At 39.7% G+C, this 15,520-nt stretch overlaps 1 protein-coding gene across 1 annotated transcript in view; it reads left to right on the forward strand.

The window, feature by feature from the left end:
• The window catches only part of LOC310631683 (acyl-CoA (8-3)-desaturase-like), a gene marked incomplete at both ends in the record, with an annotated part of 53,991 nt that extends 41,311 nt beyond the window's left edge, over positions 1-12,680 (forward strand). Inside the window, 5 exons of the mRNA XM_083348339.1 lie at positions 2,160-2,257; positions 9,565-9,661; positions 10,455-10,534; positions 10,659-10,784; positions 12,572-12,680. Coding sequence (XP_083204465.1) covers positions 2,160-2,257; positions 9,565-9,661; positions 10,455-10,534; positions 10,659-10,784; positions 12,572-12,680 — 510 coding nt within the window. The remainder of the gene's footprint in view (positions 1-2,159; positions 2,258-9,564; positions 9,662-10,454; positions 10,535-10,658; positions 10,785-12,571) is intronic.
• Between the last annotated feature and the right edge of the window lie 2,840 nt (positions 12,681-15,520).

Consider the following 15,520-nt stretch of genomic DNA (forward strand, 5'->3'; position numbering starts at 1 on the left):
CGGATACTGAGATTCCCAGGGCCTCAAACCAGTCCAGCCCGACCAGGCTGGCTCTGCGGCCCTCTACCACTACAACGTCCAGGTGCCCTTCACGACCCTTAAACCCCACTGAAATGGTGGCCTCCCCCTTCACCTTGACCGGCGAATTCTGAAAATCGGTCAGGGTTAATTTAGTAGGCCGTAATTTAATCCGTTGCTTGCTCCGGCTAATTATGTGGTTAAGGGTCTCATCCAAAATAATCGAGACTGCTGATCCGGAGTCAAGCTCCATGCTGCAAGGGACACCTTGCAAACGGATTGTTAATCTAATTTTGGGTTTGAGCAGCCGGCGGCTACCCGTGTGGTTAATGGCCAGCCGGCTCTCGACATAGCCAATTTTTGTTTTGGTGGGGGCCCCAGTACCTTCGAACAGCGGTTCCTCCGGCTGCAGCTCGTGGATCTCCTCTCGGTGGCGGCGGCTACGGCAGACGGCGGCTATGTGGCCTGTTTTCTTGCAGGCCCAGCACGTGGCGGACCGGAACTTGCAGAGGCTGCGCATGTGGTTCCCACCACACCCTATGCACCTCTGGGGAACGGCAGTGTTGCTGGGAGGCCTGGGCCTGTCTGGGCGTCTGGCTCGCTGGTCGGGGGTCGACTTCCGCTGGAGGAGGTCGATGCTCAGGTCGTCCTCCTCTGTGGCCCCTTGCTGGTGGATGCTGGTTGCCTGGTTGCCGGGCCGGGTTCCCTGGCAGGCTTGGACGGCCCCGCAGGCCGCTTCGTGGGCTAGGATGGCGTCCTCGGCTTCCTGGAGAGAGACCTCCTCTCTTTCGAACAGGCGCTCCTGCAACCGCCTGTCGCGTAGGCCGCAAATCAGCCGGTCCCGTAGTCGCTCCTCCAAATTTGTGAACCTGCAAGCGATGGCAACTTCCCATAGGGCGGCGAGGAAGTCGGCGCCGGTCTCGTCGGGGCGCTGGTCCCTTTTCTCGAATTGTGACAGTGCGGCCACATTGGAGCGCCGGGGCCTGAAATGTGCGTTGAGCCTGGCCACGAGGTCTCGGTACGCGACGGTGTTGATGGCCTCCTGGGGGAACAGGTTCGCGGTGACTTCCAGCAGCGCTGGTCCCCCAAGGCAGAGCAGGGTGGCCGCCTTTGCACCGTCCTCCGATATCTGATTGAACCGCATGTACAGTTCAACATGAGCCAGGTAACGGGTCCAGGTTTCGGGGCGGCGGGTCTCGAATTCGCGGGGTTGTCCGGCTCTAGCCATGGCGGCAGTTGGTCGTGGATGTGGCGCTTGGCGTTGCCGGTTCGGCTGGCGGTCGTGGGGGGAAGGAAAAATGCCTTTCCCTTCAGCTCGCGGAGCATTTCCCCAGTGACTTCAGCTCTTGGTCGGCAGCAATCCCACCTTCGTCGCCACTATTGTGTAGTGGGTCTGACGCAAGAGAGACGCCAGCCGGTGTGTGAGTTCAGCTCTTTATTGGAAGGGGAAGTGAACTGAGGAATGAGGGCTACCTGGCCTCCTTATATACCTGGCCAGGTAAGCTAACAGCCAATGGGGTTGGCCCTAGGTTTCCCACCGAAACTGTCCAGGCCAACGCCCCCTAATGGCTGTTGCTATGCAGATGCCTGCATACATAACACCTAGCTTGGTTCTTTAACCCAAAAGCTTAAAGAATGAACCTCCACCCTCATTCCTCCATCCAAACTACAGATAGTTGCCACTATTGCAAACTGAAAACAACATTTTTAATGAGCTCAAACAGATCCACATACACACCAACATTGGTGCTTACAACCATCCATTGTCTCTTGTATTGATAGTCACTATATAAAAAGATTGTTTTCCCTGATTAATTTTTAAAAATCCTTATAACAACTTGCAAAGAAACTTCTCTCCTTTTCCATCATTTTCAGGAATGATGTGAGCTCAAAATATTGCACTTTTAAAAAAAACAAGCATACTCAATCTTGTCTGGTGAATTTTTCTGTGGGTCTTTTCAATCTGTTAAATCTGTCAATCCATTAAAAAAGCAGCCAGGATAGAAAATGGCTCTGTCTAAGTGGCAGTAACCAGATCAGATTTTCCAGAAGATATACATCTGGAACTCATTACTATTCCATGTACTTGAAATAAGGGAAGATGCTATTCTAATGTCTGTTCCTTTTCTTCTCTTCTGCAGGAAATGGCATGGACATTTGCATATTTTATCCAATTCTTTATTGCCTTCAACCCCATATTGGGATTCAAGGGTGCTTTGGGATACCTCTTCCTTTTGAAGTACTGTTCATCATATGTACTATTTTCTTTGTGTTTCACCATTCCTTCACAGACCCTGACTATTCACTAGATCAGGAGTCTTCAAATTTGGGCCTTTTATGATTTGTGGACTTCAATGCCCAGAATTCCTCAGCCAGCATACATGGCTGAGGAATTCTGGGAGTTGAAGTCCAGAAGTCATAAAAGGGCCAAGTCTGAAGACCCCTGCTCTAGATTACCCTTTCCCAAACTTGCCCACTTCCATATGTGTGGGCTTCAGTTCTACCATTGGCAGTAATGGCTTTGTTGGCTGGGGAATTCTGGGAGTTGAGTTGAGTGCCCAGGCTATGGAAGGCTGTTCTGAACTTACCCCAAAACATTCCCCCTATTTTTAGGACACACATACTCATTTTCTTCCTATTGAAGACTGGTGCACATGCATTTATCACTTACTGACTGCAGCATACATTTTTCTTTTACAATCTGCATGTGTGACTCAATCATCACATATATGCAAAACATCAAAGCGGTTCTTCATTTTGACTGAACCTTAGATGAAGTGCCACTTTGATGTAACTCCATGAGGTGAAGCAGTCCTCAATTCTAAGTGCCATATTGAATTGTCTACCTCATAGGATAGTGATTTTCCACAGCCTTGAGTACCTGGAGACAACAGGACTAGCCATCTTTCTCCGAATAGCAGCAGAGATTTTCAAAGAATACTAAGTTTGCAAACAGCACTTTCTAATCACTTTCAGAAATTGCTGATTAACTACTTCTAAGCTATTAGAAAGACAAGTTTGAAAATGGAGCATAAATTTGCCTTTCAACCAAAAACAGAAGAAAGCTTTGATTATAAGCTTATCTGAAATAATCAGCAAAAATTTAAATATGATTTTGATCTTAGAAAGTAACACATAAAATTGGAATAGCAAACCTTTTACAATAAGATTTTGGAATTAATTATAAAGTACAAAGAGCTTCTTGTGGGAAATAGATCCTGTTTTGGTTATTATAGAACATGATACCGATAAATAATTTCATGATTTCAAAAACTGGACATAAGAGGGGACTAAAGATTTTAAGTAGAAAATAAAAACAATGAAGGACAAGAACTGAATTAGAAAATAGTGGCCATAATATCAATAGTGTCATAATGATGATGCTTTAATGGATAAACCATGTCCAAAGGATGTTATCAAAGAAATGTCATTTTTAGAACAAATTTTCATAAGATGGAGATAGTATTGAAACTGGGTTTACAACTGATAGACCAAAAGAATTAGTTAGAAAAGGATGTTTCACTGGATCTTCAAAAGAAACTCGTTGAGGTTTTAAAATTAAAAAATGAAATGCAGATGACAAACCAACTGGAATTTAACAAAAGTCTTGTTTTTTTTTATTGAAAAGTTTTTCAGTACATTTTATCTTTAACAAAACAAAACCCCTCTCACCCCCTTCCCCTCTTCCCAACCCACCCCAAATGTAAACAATCATAATCTACCATATGCAAACAACAATAAGCTATTAAGTCTATCGCACTTTAACTCTTATAAAATGACTACAAGCACTATAAATATTGCATCAATACTTATTCAAATGCTAAATGAAACTTTTTAGTCCCATATTTATTCTGGATGTAATCAATCCATTTTTTCCACTCCACAATATATCTCTGTTGCGAATGATCTTTCAAATACGCTGAGATCTTTGCCATTTCCGCCAGGTTAGAAACTTTTAGAGTCCATTCTTCTATAGTCGGCAGTTCTTCCTTCTTCCAGTATTGCCCTACTAAAAGTCTTGCTGCCGTAATTAAGTTCAACATCAGCTTAGTGTCCACGACAGTAGTATCAGTAATAATGCCCAGTAAAAACAATTGCGGACAAAACTTTATCCTTTTCTTAAATATCTTCTGCATATTCCACCAAATTTTAATCCAAAAAGCTTTAACCTTTTTACAGGTCCACCATATATGAAAGTACGTTGCATCTTCACCACCACACCTCCAACATTTGGGCTGGTAATTCGGATACATACTAGCTAATTTTTTAAGATCTAAATGCCATCTATAAAACATTTTATAAAAATTCTCTCTCAAATTTTGAGCTTGCGTAAATTTTACATTTCTCACCCAAATTTTTTCCCAAGTATCCATTGTAATAACTTCTTGAAAATTCTGAGCCCACTTTATCATACAATCTTTAACAAGTTCTGTCTCTGAATCAATTTCTATCAGTGCCAGATATATCCGTTTAATATGTGCTTGGCCCTGATTTCTAATTTGCTTTACCAAATTTTCATCAGTCATTGAAAAACCAATTTTCTGATCTTCTTTCCACCTGGCCTGTAATTGCCCATACTGAAACCAAGTTTGAACAATCTTTTCTCCTCGTAAGAGATTATACGGCTTCAAATGCCATACATTCCTTTCCAAACTTAAAATTTCCTTATACGTAGTCACATCATGTTTGAACCCAACATTTATATTTTCTATTGCGTGTTTTGGTATTGCCCATAAAGGTATCTTATAATTTAACTTGTGTCTATACTTTTTCCAAACTCGCAACAGAGCATATCTTAAAATATGCACCTTAAACACATTATCCACCTTCTTATCATACAATAAATATGCATGCCAGCCAAATAACAAATCATGACCTTCAAGATTTAATAATCTCCCTTGTGTTAAATTAATCCAATCACTTATCGCTGACAACGCAGCAGCTTCATAGTACAATTTAAAATTAGGCATTTTGAGACCACCTCTCTCACACGTATCCTGCATGATCTTAAATTGACTCATGGCCTTTTCCCTGCCCAAACAAATTTATTGATACCCTTTTGCCATTCCTCCAAGTTTGAATCCTTTTTAAGAATGGGTATCATTTGAAATAAAAATAAAAATTTCGGCAAGACATTCATTTTCACTGCTGCAATTCTTCCCAGTAGAGACAATTGTAATTTTTCCCAACTATCCAATTCTTTTTGAACTTTTCCCCATAACTTTTCATAATTATTTTTATATAACTTTGCATTTGAAGATGACAAATATACCCCCAAATATTTAACCCTTTTAACAATTTCAAATCCAGTTAACCCTTCTAAAACAGCCTTTTGTAGTACTGTCATATTCTTAGACAACATTTTAGTTTTTTGTATATTAACCTTGAATCCAGAAACTCTCCCATATTGCATTATTATCTCCATCAATTCTACAATAGAATTTTCTGGCTGGGTCACTGTAACAACCAGATCATCTGCAAACGCCCTCAATCTATAATCCTGATCTCTTATGGCATGGGGCCGGAGTACCTCAGGGAACATCTGCTGCCAGCATCAAGCTCCCTGCGCCCTGTGCGTTCCCACAGAGAGGGCCTCCTCAGGGTGCCACCGGTCAGAGAATGCCGACTGGTGGCCCCCAGGGGGAGATCCTTCTCTGTGGGCGCCCCGGAGCTATGGAACCAGTTACCGGTTGAGCTCCGGATGGCGCCTGATCTGCGCTCCTTTTGCCGCGATCTGAAAACATACTTGTTCGAGCAAGCCAGCCTGGCCTGAGGGGGGATTGGTGGGGTTTTTTATTATTTTTATTGGGGTTTTTTTACTATGTATTAATTGTATTTTAATTGGGCATGTATTTAATTATCTTTTAGTTTTTGTAAATTTCTGTGTTTTATTCTTGCCCTGTACACCGCCCTGAGTCCTCCGGGAGAAGGGCGGTATAGAAATATTAATAAATTAAATTAAATTAAATTATTTGAATTCCCTTAATTTTTTCCGAATCCCATATTTTAATAAATAATATCTCCAATGTTAAAACAAATAATAGAGGTGACAACAGACACCCCTGCCTTGTGCCCTTTTCAATATTACATACTTCAGTCAAACTATTATTTACTATTATACGGGCTGTTTGCTTTTGATATAATGCCCTAATTGGTTGTAAAAATTTATCCCCAAAATTCATTTTATCTAATACTTTCATCAAGAATTTCCAATCCAATTGATCAAAGGCTTTTTCAGCATCCAAAAAAATCAGCGCTGCAGAGATCTGGTTGTTTCTTTCCAAAAATTCCAACAAGTCGACTATATGCCTCACGTTATTTTTCATTTGTCTACCACTTATAAACCCAGTTTGGTAACCATGAATTACCTGTTGCAGTACCCTCATTAATCTGTTAGCTAACACCTTAGCAAATATCTTGTAGTCCGTATTCAAAAGTGATATTGGTCTATAATTTCTTGCTTGGGTAACATCCTGATCTTCCTTCGGAATCAAAGAAATAAAAGCAGTTCTCCAAGACGGAGGCACCCCTCCTCCCATTTGAATTGTCTGAAACAATTCCCTTAATGGCTTTATCATCTCAAACTGTAAATTTTTATAATACACCGCAGTCAACCCATCCGTCCCTGGCGCTTTGCTCACTTTCAATTGTTTAATTGCTAAAAAAATTTCTTCCTCAGTTATCAATTGATTCATCTCTTCCTTTTGTTCTTGTGTAAGAACCAGAATACTAGCATTCCTCAGATATGCATCAATATCTGTCTCGCTAATCTTGTCTCTGGTATATAACTTAGAATAAAAATCAACAAAAGTTTCCTTAATAAAATTCTGTTGATACACTACCTTACCCTTGTGTTCTATTTTATCTATATTAGAAGCCCTTTGCTTCTTCCTTAACAAATAAGCTAACCATCTACCTGGTTTATTAGCATTACAAAAAGTGTTATGTCTAACAAACTGTAGATTAGTTGCCACCTGATCAGCCATCAACTTATCAAACTGTCCCCTTAGTAAATTAATAATTTCTTTAATTTTTACATCCAATGGATTCAAAATTAAGGCCTTTTCTTTTTCCCTAATTTCATTCTCTAATTCTTTCCTCCTAAATTCCAAATTACATCTATATTTGTTATTCAAATATATTAACACACCTCTCATATAAGCTTTACTAGCATCTCAAACCATGTCCATAAAAGTACCCTTATTCATATTGATTTTAAAAAAAAACCTTCATCTGTTTTTTACATTCTTCCACATTTTCCTGATTTCTAAACAGGTTCTCATTTAGACGCCAGGAGCGCCTATCTCTATTATCCTTATCAATCTCTAGCCAGACTGGACTATGATCAGACATAGTTCTTGGACAGATCTTTATCTTCTTGATCCTAGAAAAGAAATCATTGGTAGTTAATATAAAATCAATCCTAGAAAAGGATTGGTGTCTATCAGAAAAAAAAGTATAATCTTTTTCTTGTAAATTCCTTTCTCTCCAAATATCTCGCAACTCCAAATCATCCTTCATCTCAAAAAAGGATTTAGGCAGTTTAGCATGGCTTGGAGTACTTCTAAAAGAACCACTCTTATCCATTTGTACATCCAAGACACCATTCCAGTCTCCCATAAAAATAAAAGATTTATAATCCAACTGAGTAATCTTGCTGTGTTTGTCTGCGTTATTCCTTCGGCACCTTGTAAATTCTCACTGCGTAATTGAGGCTCTCCCTCGCCATTCTTCTTTGTAGATTCCAAAAGTGGTATGGGGGTTGCTTTTAAAACATTGCTGTAAAAATCACGTGCCTACATCACTGTAGTAAAACGATGTCTCGTGCCTTCATGCATCACCACCATACCCACTGGTATCTCCCATCTAAACTTGATATCACGTCGCCTTAGCTCTTGTGCTAAAAAAGCAAACTCCTTTCTTCTCCTTAGGATTCTTGGAGGGATCTCTTTTAAGACCAAAACTTCTTGCTCAGCAATTACCAATTTAGTGTTGTAGGAGGCTTGAATAACTTCATTTCTAATTGCTCTCTTTGTAAAATAAACCACCACATCTCTGGGTAATTGAAATTGAATAAACCTTAACCTTAATTTCCTTTGTCTTGCAATCCACGAGTTGACACGGAAAATTTTATCTATGTCTTCCACAATTCCATCTGCTGGCCGCCCCAGCACCCCTTCCAAAGCCTCAGAGACTATTTCCTTCAAATTTCCTTTGGGATTCTCTTTTAAGCCCCTGATCCTCACAGCAAACTCCATCTCATGATACTGCACCATGATCAAATCACTGTCGATTTTATCCACTACATTCTCAGTCTCTGAAATTTTTGCATCCAATCTGATATTACTTTGGCTGAGATCTTCCACTCTTTCATCCAAACGCTCAATACATATAGCCATGCCTTGAAATGCAAGTAAAATATCTGCCCTTATCTCTGTTAGCTTCTCATCCAGCTTTTCATCCATAACCTCAGCCAACTTTTCTGTTAACTTCTCATCCAGCTTTTCATCTATAATCTCAGCTATTTGCTGCGATTGCTTTTCCAAAGCTTCTTGCATCACATTCTGTAAGTCTTTAACTGTCAGGGCTGGCATAGGTGCAGGTGCAGGGGGCAATAAAGCTTGCAACGAAGACTGCTGCACCAGGGAAGCCCCCGCGCTTCTAAGAACTTTGGAAGATTTGGCCGCCATTTTCACCCACTATTTCCTACTACGCACTTTCACTTTCAAAGTCTACAAAGTCCATTGAGCAAATGATCAAAAGTCCACTTTCACCTGAATCTCCTGTATTGCTCTGCCTGCATCCTCGTCCTCCAAAATTCTTTCCTGCTGGCAGGGATGGTTGCGAACGCCCTGTTCTGCTCCTAAAAATCCAGAGCAGAAACACCGCGCAGCCCGGAGCAAACCCAGGCTTCGGGGGGGCTCAATCCTTCAGCCACCAAAACTTTCAGTTCTGGCGGCCCCGGAGAGCTCTACCCCTACCTGGGTACTCACCCCCTCCTCTTCTCCCGAGGAGGGGGCTTCCAAACTACCGAAACAGCTGATCAGTGCTGTTTTTGGCAGTTCTACGGAGCCGCGGGGCTGACAGCCTGGAAGTGGCTGCCTCCGGCGACGCCTTGCCACCCGGAAGTCCAAACAAAAGTCTTGTTAAAGCCTTGTATTGTCATTCAGGTTGTTTCAGTTGGACAGGTATTGGTTTCCACCAAAAGGCACCATGAGGTCTAGTGCAGCAGCCCCCAACCTCTTTGGCTGTACAGACCAGTGGTGATGCTGGCGATTGTGTGGCAGTAGTGGCGGTGGGGGGACAGGGGATGGGTTCATGCAAATGAAGCTTTGCACTCTCACACGCCACTTGCTTGGTCTGGTTCCCAGCAAGCCATGAAATAGTATCGGCCCGCAGCCCAGGGGACAGCGACTCCTGCTCTAGTGAATGATCTGCATTGTAAGCCTAGCAAACAAGCCAATAAAATGTCCCATTGTTCTATTTAATGGTTGATTTGTGTAGATATAGTTTCACTTTCTGACTTGCTTCATTTCTGTCTCTCAGGGTTCTTGAGAGTAACCTATTTACATGGATATCACAGATGAGTCATATTCCTATGCACATTGATCACGATAAAAACTTGGATTGGTTCTCTACACAGGTAAGAGAGATCTCAAAGATAAAATTGATGGCTGCACATGATTAAACGTTAGCTTCTCTGTGTAATTTTATTGTATGCACAATAATTCAGAGAACCATAATAATCCAATTATCACAGCATCAAACTATAATTTGCACATGTGAAAGCTATATTCATTTTTGAAAGTTATTTTCATTTTTTTTTTGACAGTGCTTTTTCTATATAATGGTAAATTTAGGAACACCATGCCTTTTCTTACAGGTTATGATTGCCCTCACTGTTGTTTGGACTTTATAAACATGGAAATGAGATGAGCAGAACAAATAACATTTTTTGGCTCCTTTTAAGATAACAGCACCAAAGCAAAACTGGCCAGTACAGAAATCATTTCCCTCTTCCATTCCCAGCATCAGGTTTTCATCAAGATCAGGACATTCTTTTTTAAAAAGGAGGCTTGTTAGTTTGAATCTTACCAGACAACCTGGTTCAGTCTGGAATAAGCAAGGAGAAGATTGAAAGTAACTGTTGACAAGAAATGTTTCACAAAATGAAAATAAACATATTAATAGATTACATTTTAATTCTCCATGTTTTCAAAACTGTACAGTGGGGACTATCAGATTTGATACCAAATGAGTATTTAATATAATTTAAGTCTTCAAAAATTCAATATATTTGTCTAGAAATACAAATTATATACCGATATATACATACAAACATACATGAATATAAATCATGGACATTTGCCTGAAAATTGTTCTTCCTTCATTCACTGTATGTCTGAACTAAAACCTCTCTTTCTCTCTTCTCCCAGCTTCAGGCAACATGCAATGTGAATCAATCGTTTTTCAATGACTGGTTTACGGGGCACCTGAATTTTCAAATTGAGCACCAGTGAGTACAGATTTAGGGCAATGAGAAAGATTTTAAGGTATCTGTGAGAAACTGTTTCATAGTTCATATAAAACAAAAAGATAGTAAAGGGATCATAATTCTCTGCCTTCCTTTCTGCCTATAGTCTCTTCCCTACGATGCCTCGGCACAACTTTTGGAAGGTGACTCCTTTGGTGAAATCCATGTGTGCCAAACATGGTATTGGATATCAATCAAAATCCCTCTTCACTGGCTTTGCTGACATTGTGCAGTAAGTATCAGACTGCAAAGACTATTAGCTGAGAAGAATATTTGGGCATCTAGAAAACATTCCATATATAAACGTTAGCAAAACAGCAAATCAAATGAAGAATCTGCATGGTTGTCCCAAAGGTGCTTTTTCAGGAGGCAACTGGACTTTCTTATTTGTCTTTGAAGACGTTTCACTTCTCATCCAAGAAGCTTCTTCAGCTCTGACTGGATGGTGTGGAATGGAAGGATCCAGTCCTCTGACCATCCAGTCAGAGCTGAAGAAGCTTCTTAGATAAGAAGTGCAACTTTTTCAAAGAAAAACAAGAAAGTTCAGTTGCCTCCTGAAAAGTACCTTTGGGACAACCAGGACTTGGATGACTGAGAATCTCCACAGACAAATCTGCATGGTTTTTCTCTTAAGGACATGGAAAAGGTGAACTTGCAATGACATAAAAAGGTAAAGGTAAAGGTTCCCCCGCACATGCGTGCTACTCGTTTCCAACTCTAGGGGCCGGTGCTCATCTCCGTTTCAAAGCTGAAGAGCCAGTGCTTGTCCGAGGACGTCTCCGTGGTCATGTGGCTGGCATGACTAGATGCCAAAGGCACACGGAACACTGTTACCTTCCCACCGTAGTGGTCCCTATTTTTCTACTTGCATTTTTACATGCTTTCGAACTGCTAGGTTGGCAGAAGCTGGGACGAGTAACAGGCGCTCACTCTGTTACGCAGCACTCGGGATTCGACCCGCCAAACTGCTGACCATCTGATTGACAAGCTCAACGTCCTAACCCACTGAGCCACCGTGTCCCTAGACACTGCAATGACATAGACATATACTGTATATAAGTGTGAAGATGTCAACTGAACACTATGTCCATTGGGTAGAGGCTTCAAAAGTGATCTGCTGTGCAAAGTATTAAACTGTTAATGAGAATAAAGATTTCACTTGTAGATCCTTTAAGAAAAAAAAGTATCAGAAAAAGAGAAATGCTAATCATTAAGCATGTGCTCTATTACATGCTTCTTTCATAAAATTAGTTATAATTAAAAATTAGTTATCAGTTAACATCAAAGAGCCTTTCATATGTGGTAGCTCTCAACAATACTTGGGTGATCTTGAAAAAGGATAAGCAGCATCTAAGTTGGTAGTATTTTGATAGGAACCATCAAGAAAAAGGTGTAAGCTAGACCAAGAATCCCCAAACCCCTTTCCATGGACCGCACCTGTTTGGAGCATGCTAGCAACTGGGTTGCACAAATAACCAAAGCCCCATCCACAAGATGCAGGTAGCATGTAAAACCATGCCCCCTCCGATCCACAGAAAAACCTTTCACCATGGAACCAGTCCCTGGTGCCCAAAAGATTAGGAGCAGCTGAGCTAGACTGTAAAGTTGCAAAAAAACAACAACACCCTTTCTAGAAACAGGCAATGGCAAACTATTTCCATATGGCTAGTATGAAAATTACATGCCCAAATGGCCTCCTGAAGATCAGCAGAGTCTGCCTTCTCCCTATCATCATGACCTTTCAATTTGGGTGGTTGGATAAAGTGCTACTTTATGATAATGATATATAAGTCCATAAAGAATCAATGCAGACTAGACATAACTGTCAAGTCACATCAAATACCTAAAAGAAGATGTAGCAATCACTGAGAGATTTTTGTGCTGCTCACTCTGTCCTCAATGTATTGTACTCGTTCTGAATTCAATCCTCTGCTTGAATCAGAAGCATGATTTTTTTCTGAATAAGTTTTAATTCTCATAGCAATGTAGCAGGACTTACTTTGTGTGTTTTTTTTCCAGTTCCTTGAAGGTTGCAGGTGAAATCTGGTTCAAAGCATATCACTGTGAACAGAAAATACCAAATTCTAAAGTCTGCCTTCAACAAGGAAAGAAGGGTGAAGAGACATGAATGGATCTGAAATAGACCTGACAGGCTTCAGGGATTGTAAACCTAAAGTAATTTGTGGATGAAACAGAATGCTTGGAGAGACTTTGGGTCTCAGCTCAACTTTTGGCATGTTTCCTAATGAATATAAACATTGCAAGCAGCACATTTTTTTCTTTCCTGCTTTTGGGTCTTGAATGCATCATAAAGATGCAGGCTTCTCAAAAATGTTCATTGAATTGCTTTGTTGCTGTTTTTTACACTTCATGCCTCTTTTACAATCATCAGAAAAATAAACCTAATAGCTGTTATAATAGATTTGGATTAGGGAATGAGACTAGGCCACATCAATAGATACAAAACATACCTAAGATGCTAAGAAACCACTCCATATTTCTCCCATTTTGTCTTCATTTTCTGGCTGTCTCTTGAATTTCTTGTATCTCTTTTTCAGTGGTATTGCGCTGGACTGGGCCCCTATGATCCTACTCCTCAGTGTTTCCCATGCTTCTTGGGTTGTTTTCCCCTTTAGGATTTTCGTCCATCGAATTATTTCTAGGTTCTCTCTGAGTTTGTTAAAATCATCTCTTTTGAATTTTAAGACTCTGGTTGGATTATTTTCTATTGTTTGTGTTTGCATTATATTGAATTTCAGCATGATGTGGTCACTTTCACCCAAGTTTCCGGCAACTTCAACTCCCTCTATCATTTCTTCTCGATTAGTAAGGATTAAATCCAGTATAGCTTTACTTCTAGTTCCCTCGTCTACCTTTTGGATGATAAAGTTGTCGGCTAGGCTGGTTAGGAATGTGTTTGATCTCCCGCTCGCTGCAGAGTTTGTCTCCCAGTTGATATCTGGATAGTTGAAGTCTCCCATTACTACTGTGGTATGCTTCCTACATACATTCTGATTGTTTGGGTGGACTGTACTAAACACCTATGCCTATGTTGCTTCCCCCCCCTTTTATATTGACCCATATACATTCTGGAGGGATTTTATCTGTGTGCATTTCTGTAGATATGTAGTGTTCTCTTACATATAGTGCAACTCCCCCTCCTCTTTTTGTAGATTTATTTCTTTTGAACAATTTGTATCCATCCGTCAGTATATTCCAGTCATGGGTTTCATCCCACCAGGTTTCTGTAATGCCAACTATGTCATACCTGCTCTCATGTACTATTGCTTCTAGTTCACCCTGTTTGTTCCCCAAGCTTTGAGCATTTGTATATAAGCATTTAAGACCTTTATGCCTGTCAGTGGGTATGTTTCTTGCATCTCCTGATTGTTGTTGGAGTTTTTCTTTTTTCTCATCACTCCCTATCTCTTTGTTTGATTTGTTTTCTTGGGATTTATGACTGGTGTTTTGTTCTAGAGATTCTAAAGATTGGTCAGCCTTCTCCCTCAATTTTAGTTTAATGATAGAGGAGAATATTTATAACTCAGGGTTGAAAGCAGCATTGCAGGACTTGCAGAGATCTGAGAAAAGTTCAATAGAAGATGCAGGAAATGTTAGATAAATATTTCTTCTTATTTCATTTTTTGGGTTCCTTTGTAAAGGTGATGATGCCACAGCAGTTAAAACTGCAGTATATCTTAACACGGACACTACATTCAATGTGGTTCCAGGGATATCAAGTTGGTTTCCAAATGACTTAATTTGGAGCTAACTTGAATCTTATAATTATTAATTAAAATGTTTACCAATTTTATTTAAATTTTGAAAGGTGAAGCTGAAGTAAAAACAAAAGTCATGCAGATTGTCTCTTTTGACCCAGAAACTAAAAAAATGCTTGTGAAAATACAGATATTTAGTTTTTGTTCAATTACGTTAGGATATATCAATTGCTCATAACTGTCCTGACATCAGTTTTGGCATTTTTGTTGTATATTTAATCAAGAAAAGCAAAACATACAACTATCTATCTGGCAATATTTGTAGTTGGGTTCTTAGAGGAATGATTTTCCTGAAAGAATGGCAAAACTTCAAGGAAGTAAGAAAAGATACATACCAATATAATTTCAAAGGCATGTTCATCATAAATACATATTTCAAATTCTTACTTATGTTGCTCCATACCAAAAATATTTTTATCCATTTAAAATCTTTCAGATAACCGCAAAGGGGAAAATCATTGACAACAGTATCTTTTAATTATTAACTGTTCTCGTAATTTGATTTTAAATTTCCTGTGACAGTTTCCCAATAAATCAGTAAATCAACCATTCACCTTTACCTGCAAGTTCTCTTGTGTGATACGCTTCTTGAGCTGAGATCTATAAAGATATTTTCAGGCACAGACTGGACCCTTTTGATAAAATTATTTCCAAAGTTTATATGTTCTAGAACCCTAAACAAAAAAATCCAGTTCAAATTGTCAAAGGCCTTCTCTGCATCTAAGAACATCAATGTGGCTTGTTTTTGTTTATGATGTTCTAACTATCCCAGAATATCAAAATATTTCTAACACTGTAGTATCTCATAGTAATATTTTATGTAAAACTTTCATTGACCTTCATGAATAAAATCCGGTAAAAATATTTTCAACCCCTTCAGTCAAAATCATGGAAGGTTTTGTAATAATTAGTCAATAAAGCAACATCTTTTTCTCTTAATTCTAATAACACCAAATTGTCCAAATCCCTCTCCATCTATTTATAATTTCATCTTTATAAAATTCCACTTTGATAATAATTAGTTTTAAGTCTGCAGTCAGTTGCACTACAGATTCTTCAATCTTCTCAAATTATTTCAGATCTTCTTTCATCCCTGCAAAAACTTCTCTTTCCTTTTTAATTATTGCAGTCCTCTTTTTATCACATTCTTCAAAGAATTTCTGTAATAAATGCCTTTATCTGTAAGTTG

Source organism: Vipera ursinii (assembly GCF_947247035.1).
Source record: "Vipera ursinii genome assembly, chromosome: 1".
Classification (NCBI taxonomy): domain Eukaryota; kingdom Metazoa; phylum Chordata; class Lepidosauria; order Squamata; family Viperidae; genus Vipera; species Vipera ursinii.